Here is a 9,343-nt window from a genome sequence, read left to right on the forward strand (position 1 = left end):
CAAATTTTTTATGATCAATTTTTTTATGATGAAATGTTAATTGTTAGTATTATTAGTTTGTTTTTGTTAGCGAAAGAATTTGAATTTGCAGCCATTCATTCCTTTCCTTGTCCCTTTGTCACTAGATCAAATTTATATCTCCTATCAAATCATTATTGGGAAACATTGTATAGAAGTGAATTGCGTAACTATTGAGACCAAACATTGAGCAAAAAATGCTTAAGATTCCACTCCCATAATCAGCTTAAAGGATAGGGAACAAGCACAATTGCACAAACACTGAAAATTCAACAATGAAGAAACAATGTTTAAAATCTATTATTAAAAATATGATACAGAAAGAAAATCCAGATATACAAATTGGTAAGGTAGTCATCACCACATGGCACTCTTTAAGCTTTAATTCATTGACATCATTTGTTTTCCAGAGCCAATTGTTATGACATATATGATGTCTAGTGACATGCTGTGCTTGTCCTCGCTTCCCTAGAACACCCCCATCACTGATGCAATCATACAACTAAAAAGACACACAGAAGCCAAGAGTAGAAATAAAACAGTAATGACAGACTTGCTGCTATATGTCTCTATTTGGTTAAAGTAACTGTAACATGATACGAGCCAGAACAAACACTGCCACAAGCCCCCGCTTGAATTATTGGACATGAAGTGTTTTCAGGAGAAAGAAAGAAAATATGGGAAAAAAGAATTGGAAATCAGATGCTTGTCAATTAGACAATTAGATCACAACTACCTAAATCAGGTCCTTATTTCTCAGTTTTTTCTCTGATTAACACCATGATTATAAATCATGTAAAAATGGAATGTAAGGCTATGAGCACACACGAGCTCGTTGCCCCTCCCTCTCTTCCATATCAACAATTAAAGAATTTCCATCTCTTTCAGATAAACATCTTTTATATGGTACAAACCCCCTTGCACGCTTCTGGGGTGCAGCTCCTTCCTTGTGATATTTTTGACACTTAGAATCAACAGCATCTGAGTTCTTGCCTTGGTTTTCCATGTCACAAACTGATTCAGTGTTGGAACCAGTGCAACAACTCTCCTCCTCTCTTGTTCTTACTTTCAAAGAGGGCCTAAGAGGCAAGGGATTTAGGACCTGATTGCATGGCCTCAGGTAGAAAGGTGGAAGGCCTTGGTACAAACTCCACTGCGGAAAAGATGCATCAGGTGCACATTCACTGAAGCATAGGTTCTCCTTTGGGGGCTCTATGCTGGTTGTATTAGCTCCATCAGCATCAGGTGTTATAATCCAGTTACCACTAACCACACCAAGTGATAATTGTGTATCTACTTGCTTGGATTCTCCTGATTGGCCAAGCTTCTCATTCTCAACATCATCTACTTCATCAGACTTCACAGTTATTGGCTTACCATCATCATCATCTATGTTCAGTGACTTCTGATTACCTACCATAGAGACCGTTCTTCCAAAAAGCTTAATACTAGTGGTTTGTGGCATATTGGCAGCATCTTCTATGAAAGTGTCCTTGGAACTAAACTCAGGCTTCTGCAGTAACACATAGAATTTGAAAATCAGAAAAACCTTAACCACAATAGAGTTCTATTATCAATTTATTTCAGAAGCTAAATCATAGAGTATCATGAAGCTTATCATACCATGCACATGTTTGGGTTAGAAACAGTGGATAAAGGAAGTGAAGCTGGTGATGCTTTCTCTTCCTCCTCGGATGCTTTGGATGTCATGCAATCATTTTCCTTTTCAGCAGGTGATAAGCTGACTGAGTGAATATCAGTGGTGCAAGAGTTTGGTGAAAGGCATCTGTTAGTCTGCTCTGAAAATTGAGACCCAAATGCTTCCGAACCAACCGTAGATAGCACCGAGGTTGGAGATGGGGTGTCTTTCTCTGCAACTAACAGGTTTGTAGATGGAGATATTTCTGTTTCATTTGGTATGCAGTGTCCTTTGAAAGAGTTAACTGATTTACGGGGATATGGATGCAGGGGTTTCCTCTTAGGCCGAGGAGGAGGTATGTTAATTGGTTGTATAGAACTCTCAGCGCTGCCCTCAGATTCCCTCACAACCTGAAACCAAGTAAAGTGAGTGATGTGTGAGAACACAGAAGTGAACAAACTCTCTAACTTTAATGCTATTAAATTGAAAATGATCAAAATCCTTTCGAGTTATTTATAGTAGGTAAAGGTCTGTGGAACAATCAAAATCCAATTCTATGTTAATGGCCTCCATGTTACCGGTGAAAATAATCTACTGAAATTTAAAATAAAAAATAATAATAACCTTAGAGAAAAACTTTTGAGCATGGCTTCGAATCTGAACAGCATTTTTGGTACCTATATGCTCTGCATGAAGAGAAAATGAGTTTCATCTGACTTGAATGCAAATGAAAAAGTCATTTGTTTCAGATGAATAAATCAGGCCAAAAAGTTTACCTTCAATTTGGCGCCAGCCACGACCATACAATTTCAAAGCTTCAAGGAACTTTTGATGCTCTTCCTCAGTCCACTTCTCCCTTTGTTTAGTAATGGTATATGGTTTCCTCACCTGGTGGGAATTGAAAGAAGTTTCAGGAATCAAAAATAAAAGTGCAACATAAAGGTAGTTTTTCAGCCATATTTCTCCATGAAAAGGGAAAGAATATTTTAATTTGTGAAGTAAAGCAACCTTGGGAGTTTGGTTGTTTCCAACAGAAGGTATATGAGCAACATTTTCGGATTGCTTTTCACCATTGGAATGGATGTTACTTGCTGAGCCAAATATGGTTGATCTTGTGCTTTCTATTTGGTCCTACATTCAATAGAGCAGATGAATTCATAACTTTCCTCCAATGAAAAAATGGAAATAAAAGAAAAAGAGAATGATAATTTCATCATGAAAGAAAATGATGCTCACTAGAATATATTTCAGTTCCTTTTAAGAAATAAAGTCACTGGATGAATTCATATTGAAATTCTCTTTTTTCCTATTAAAAGAGGAGAAAAGTCTCCAGAAGAGTGAACGTAAGATGATTGAGACCTGCTTCCAACCAAGCAGCAGCATATTATATAGAGTCTACAAGAGTTTAGTTGTCATCTCTTTCAAATACACAAGCTAACCAATGCAACTACACTCAACCCAAAGCAAATATACATTTATATTCTATAGGAAGAACACTATCAATAATGTCATATATGAAAAATAATCAGCTGATGCTGACATGGTTCCTTCTACGTAATCCCCATCCAAAGCTACTAAGGGGGAAAGGATGAGTTGAAGTTCTCTACCACGTTGCATGGATATGGGTATGACTTCAGTACCCGACAGGCTGACATGTAAGGTTTTAAATTTAGATTCGAAACTGTGATTGCAGCTACATTGACCACATTTATCTACGATTTTTCATGACGTCAAGGTTCTCTGGATGCGATAACGTTCAAATATTAAAAGTACAGGTCCATTAATACACTTTTTAAATCACATAAACCAACAAATAGAATAAAAGATTTGTAAACTGTTGTGAAACATTCACAAGGACAAATGAATTTGATCGAATAGAGAAACAGAAACAGACAAACGGATCAAAATGCGGGGGGGGGAATCTTATCCTTCGTTTAGAAAAAATGATCTAGTTAGTACATAAGACAAACCTAACCATAACCCAAACTACACCTACATTAATTAGAGTCATATCCATGTCATGAATCCATTGTTCTTTTAACAAGTACCCAATTACCAAATCATGTAGCCATGCTTCATAAGTCCCCTATATATTTAGAAGCCACTGATGAAATTCATCTACCTTTTCCCTCATAAGAATAAAATCTCAAAGAAGTACTAGAATTTTGAATTATGATGACAAGATCAAACATTGAATTAAGCAGTAATCTTAAATTAGAAACCAATTAACTGGAAATTGGAAAAGAAAAGCACTTTAAAGTTTACACAATCATAATGGTGTAGCAACTTAGATGCTGATAAAGCTACCACTTAAACACCATTTCAATTAATTCTTTTAAGAGATTAAGGATTGAACAAATCTAAGAATCTTCCAATCCATTTTTCATACGACATCCAACATGAGCCACAACTTCAACACAAATAAAAGAAAACAGAAACAACCCCAACCTCAGTTCCATGTTTCTAATCATTAAACTCTCCAATAAGTGCAAAAATAAGAAAAAAAAATTCAAAGGGTGTTCTAAAAAAAAGTGGCAGCTTGGAGTGTTCCTGATTATACCTGCATCTCCATTGGAGCAAAATGAGAATCGGCTCTGCCTCAGAAAACACCCAAACCTCCACAGAGACTAACCCCAGCAGCCAACAACAACAACAGCTGTCAGCAATCAAACCACACCAAAAAAAAAAGTGAATTTTTTTTGCCAAATAAAAAAATCACATAACATTGCTCATAATCCCTATACAAGATACTTTAAAATAACCACCTCAAATTATTTCTTTAAATAGAACTTCAACAACCAATGCACAAATCAGATCAATCATTTATTAATGTAAAAAAACATATGAAGAACTGAATCCAAACTATGTTTGTTCTTGTTCCAAAAAAAAAAACACACGCACAAAATAGAGAACAATGAATACCTTTGAATTTCAGACACCCCCGATTTGTGAATTATCGATTCAACAGTAAAAACGCGAAATTTCTCGGAAAAGAAGAATTTTCCGAGAAAATGAAGGCAACTGGAAGAGAACAACTGAAGAAGGTGTGAGCAGAGAAGAGGGGTGGGGGGAGAAGGAGAGAGATTATAAATTAGGAAAATAAAAATAAAAAATTAGAAAAGGGGAAAAAAGGAGAGAGTGACACGTCAGATAAGGAAAACATTTTGGAAGAAAAAATAAATGGAAAAGAAAATTCCTTGGAGGATTCGAGAAGGCACAAAGGTTTTGTGGCTGAGAAGGGTCCGGGCCCAAAGACACGTGGCGAGTGCTTGTGATGTCTGGTATTTAATTTTTTATTTTTTGGTTGCGAAAAAGAAAAAAAAAAACATTTGGTGGAAAATGTGGTGCTGCAGATTTGATTGTGGAAGGCGTGAGTGCTGAGAAGATAATTGAGAAGATTTTTATTATATTAAGATATTTTTTTTTGCTTGTTTTTTAGTGTGCCTTTTTTGACTTATTGCCATTTTGGATTATTTTTCTCCCACGCGCCTTTCTAGCATGTGAATCTCAGTCTTAGACCTAGCTAGGGTTTCATAGTATAATAATAATAATAATAATTAAAAAGTTAACTAAGAATTTTGACGAATTTTATCTATGGCATTAGATACTTAAGTGTCAAAAAATTTAGTATTATGAAAATGACTCTTTCAAATTGTTAGTACTTTTGAATCTAAAAAAAAAATCAGTTTTTACAATGTTTGTAAAAATATTTAGTAAATAAATAATAATAATAAATATAGCAATTGACAAGAAGCCTTATTATTGATATAGAAGACTTTTATGGTTTGTTACTTTGTTTGATTTAGGAAAAAATAGAAGAAGAAAAAAAGAAGAAGGGAAGGAAAAAGAGTAAAAAGTAAGATGATTTTTAAATTGTTCAATAAGAAAGAAAATTAACTAATAATTAAAAGTAGATTAAAAACTGTTATTAAAAATTTATATATCTATGCCATCATGTAGACACTTAAATACTAAAATTGTTATTATGAAATGACTTTTTCAAACAATTACTTTTTCAAAAAATCAGCTTTTACGATGTTCGTAAAATTGTTTAGTAAATAAATAAATAAGAACAAATATAGTACTAGTAATTGACAAGAACTTCCATTAATTTGGCATAGGAAAGTTTTAAATAAAGTAGTTCATATTCAGAGTTTTAAAGGACTATATATTAAAAGAAGATAATGTTTTTAATGACACCAGTTAATATTTAACACGTCAATTATGTGAGTCATAAGTCTATTCATGCTTGTCTTAATAGGAATTATTAATCATAGTTTTCTTTCAACTAGTTCAGATCAAAGGCTAATTATTTTATGTTACAGTCACTAGCACTAATAAATTAATAGCGTTTACTTTAGCATAAGGGGAAGAGTGCAGGGCATATATCAAAATCCAACAAATTAAAATAACACACTTCAGGTGATCCAGCAAAATCTAAGGCGAGTGTTGAAGAGTACTTGTCAAACACGATGCATTTTTCTTTCTAGTTCTGGGAGATAAATGTCAAATTTCGAGGCCACACATGAAATGTGACAAATGTATCTGTGAGATAAATTGCTGCTATGTAATAAATATTTCGAAAATCTGCAGACACTTTAAAGATATCGGAAATATATACTCACATTTGATCTTATCACGGTATATTAGGTGAATAAATAGATATAAATTCAATATTATATATAATTGATATATTAAGTAATAAATTAATAAAAGAAATCGTAAAAAGTTAGATTCACGTGAGGTAAAAAAAAATTATGAATATGATTTTTTTTAGGATGAATTTGATATTCAAGCATATATATACAAATTAATACGCACACAAATTGACTTCAAATAATCAGTAAAACATTAAAATGTCGAAATATATATAATTAAATGGAAGTCAAACATATCATCTTATGCCTTCTTAACCAGTTAACATTTTTAACTAGGTATTGGACTGATATGTCCTTCCAATTCGTTAGTCTTATGGCTGCTTCTCCCTTACCTCTTTTTTTATCCCATAATGTTTAGAAATGGTGGCTGAGCTCAAGTTGAGTAAAGTTAATTCTATATCTGATCATAAAAGTAGGTAGTTTGATTCGATAGGCTTAAAATGGAGGAATTAATGTAAGGCTATACAAGTCAATTTGAGAATAATTTAAAGACTTTGATTATTTTGTCAAAAGATAATTAACTATCTTATTACAAGGAAGATAATTACTTTATCTCATATATTTTATCAAAGAAAATGATGAGTTTAAAAACTCTACATTATAGATACAACCTCTTCCCCTTGCCTTTTGAGACTAGGATCCAATTAAATGGTCCATTCAATATAAATCTAGCTAAATCAAAGGCTTGTGAGAAGCATGTGTTGCCCAGTTCAGGCCGAATCAAACATTAACATTGTCTACATATAGCTAGTTCATATTCTACTACTTGTACTCATCATTCTTTTGGTGTCTTGTTTTGATGAACTCACTGTTTTGTTTGAGTGTCCCAACGATTGCTCGAGGATAAATAAATTTTTAAGTTTGAAATTGTTTGATGCGTTATATTAATTTTTAGTTTTTTTTAGTCTCATTCTAGATAGGATTTTCTGCTTTATTTGTCAATTAGGACTTAGTATTTGCATTTTCATGTCTTTTTTCACCTTTTGTTGAACTTGTTATATTTTTTGTATTTTTGTGTTTCAAAAGAGGATTTTACCATGACTTGAGGTGTCTCAAGAGTGATTTGATGCATTACGTACGGATCTTGTGGGTTGAAATTTGGAGCTTCGGAGGTCTTATGAAGGCAAAAAAAAAGCTTGTTGGAAACTTGGCACAGCTGTTAAAGTGATTGGCACATCTAGGCAAGTTTCAAATTTGCTAATTTCTGACATTACAAAAGTTGCATACCCATGTAAGAAATCCACACACCAATGCAACAACCCCTGCGTGGAAAAACTCTAATTTTTCATTTTCTTTTCTTTTGGGCTCAAAGCTTTTTTGGCCCACTAGACCTTGACCTAGGGTTTAGAACTTGGTTTTTGATACAACTTAGAGGAGAACAGGTTGGTGCTCCTTCAATATGAACTCAAAATAACTTAAGGATAATTAATTTATTCATTGTCATAGTGTGAATCCCTAACTGGAAAGTCTTCACAATTTGAATTTCTATCACTTTCAATTTTAATTGTTTGTTCTATTTTCTATTGTACTCCTAAACTTTTAATTTACTCAACTCTATTACCATTTTATTTTTTTAATTTACTCAACTCTATCATATGGCAACAATAAGATTTAAACTTATAACATTGTACAAACTACTCAATTAAACATCATTGGGACAACTTTTTTTGAGATTATAGTGGGCACAATCTAGTGATGTAATATAACAGTGTAATTTGATATTTGCTAATATTTTCTTTATCAATATATTTTCTAATATATATGTGTGCACGCTAAATTCATTTTATTTAATGAAATATAGAAATATTTTTTATAGAAAATTATTGAGTTAATATATTTAACTAGAACTTTTAATTTTAAATTTTGCATTGATAATTGTGTTGACTTTTAATATTAAGTTTTAGTATACAAGTTATTAAATAAATATTTAATTTTAATTTAAAATAATGAGTGAATAGACATTTTGGTCCCTGACTTTTGACCCATTTTGCAAATTAGTCTCTATCTTTTTTAAATGTAAAAAATAGTTCTTATCTTTGTATAAGTTTTGCAAAATAGTCTTTGTCATTAAATTTGAAAGTAACGTCGTTAGTAAGATGCATTATTGACAATTTTAACTTGCTTCTTCTTTCTCAAATTAGGGTTTCTAAAAAAAACAGAACCCAAATGGAGTCAACAGTGCTGCAAAACAGATGAAACTTGTAATAATAAAGGTGTGATGAAACTTGTGACGAATCTTATATTTATAGTAAATTGACCATATTTAACAATGATTCTTTTACCTAATGCTCCATTTGTTGGAATCGAATCATCTATCAAGTTGCCAGTTGGCTGCGATTACAAAAATTATGGGCAATTGCAACAGATGATTGTGATGAGGATTTTGGTCTCCAAAACCACAATCAAGGTTTTAAATAACGGTCCATGACCATGATTTTGTCCACAATGTCAAGGGTTTTTGGGGTGTTTGCAACCATAACATGACCTCAATTGTGGCTGTATTTGATGTGGTGAAATCGCAACCCTAAATGCAATTTAAAACCTTGACCGCAATGTTGCAGCTGTAATTGCGGTTTTGAAACTCTAGTACTATTAGGTTTAAATTGCAATAGTGGTTTTGTGTTACAGTTATTGTCATTGGCTACTATGACCAATGCAGTCCTCAGTTTAAAACCTTGGGTGCATAATTGAATGAGTGTTTTATTTTGATTCATTGAAATTTAATTTTTTTTTTCATGTGAGAAGGAGACTTGCTTTCTCCGAAGCTAATTAAAGGGGTCAATTCAATCTTATAGTGTATTGTTTCTCAATTGCAGAATGAAGCAGAGTTCATCGGCTACAAAGCATAAGATATTACTTTGGACGGTAGAAGAAGAAAAAGTTCTCAAGGTATAAGTTTCATAAAATATCATATTTTCCTAGAACATACTGAATTATTTATATCAAGCTCTAACAATGTCAAATGAGTTAAAACTTAAAACAAAAGTTTTGATTTCAAACTTAAAACAATGTCAAATGAGTTAAAACT

The 9,343-nt window shown here is 32.6% G+C and overlaps 1 protein-coding gene across 2 annotated transcripts; it reads right to left on the bottom strand.

The window, feature by feature from the left end:
• Positions 1 to 286: 286 nt before the first annotated feature.
• Positions 287 to 4,728, bottom strand: LOC114390642 (protein REVEILLE 7-like). 2 transcript variants are annotated; one of them, XM_028351454.1, is made up of 7 exons: positions 4,580 to 4,728; positions 4,218 to 4,313; positions 2,666 to 2,788; positions 2,434 to 2,545; positions 2,282 to 2,343; positions 1,642 to 2,067; positions 287 to 1,531 (listed from the first exon to the last, which is right to left on the bottom strand). In XM_028351454.1, exons 2-7 carry the CDS (start codon positions 4,227 to 4,229, stop codon positions 833 to 835), a joined length of 1,434 nt encoding a protein of 477 aa, XP_028207255.1. In that variant the 5' UTR covers positions 4,230 to 4,313; positions 4,580 to 4,728; the 3' UTR covers positions 287 to 832. The 2 variants fall into 2 exon arrangements, with proteins under 2 accessions (XP_028207255.1, XP_028207256.1); XM_028351455.1 differs by having other exon boundaries at positions 4,218 to 4,284; positions 4,580 to 4,725.
• Positions 4,729 to 9,343: the final 4,615 nt, after the last annotated feature.

This window comes from Glycine soja, chromosome 16 (genome assembly GCF_004193775.1).
Source record: "Glycine soja cultivar W05 chromosome 16, ASM419377v2, whole genome shotgun sequence".
Lineage (NCBI taxonomy): Eukaryota > Viridiplantae > Streptophyta > Magnoliopsida > Fabales > Fabaceae > Glycine > Glycine soja.

What these genes read in the sequence shown, in the direction of transcription:
- LOC114390642 (XM_028351454.1), bottom strand. An exon ending in TGGCTGGCGCCAAATTGAAG is followed by an intron (nt 2,344 to 2,433) that starts GTAAACTTTTTG and finishes CTCTTCATGCAG; the next exon opens with AGCATATAGGTACCAAAAAT. An exon ending in CTCAAAAGTTTTTCTCTAAG is followed by an intron (nt 2,068 to 2,281) that starts GTTATTATTATT and finishes ACTTGGTTTCAG; the next exon opens with GTTGTGAGGGAATCTGAGGG.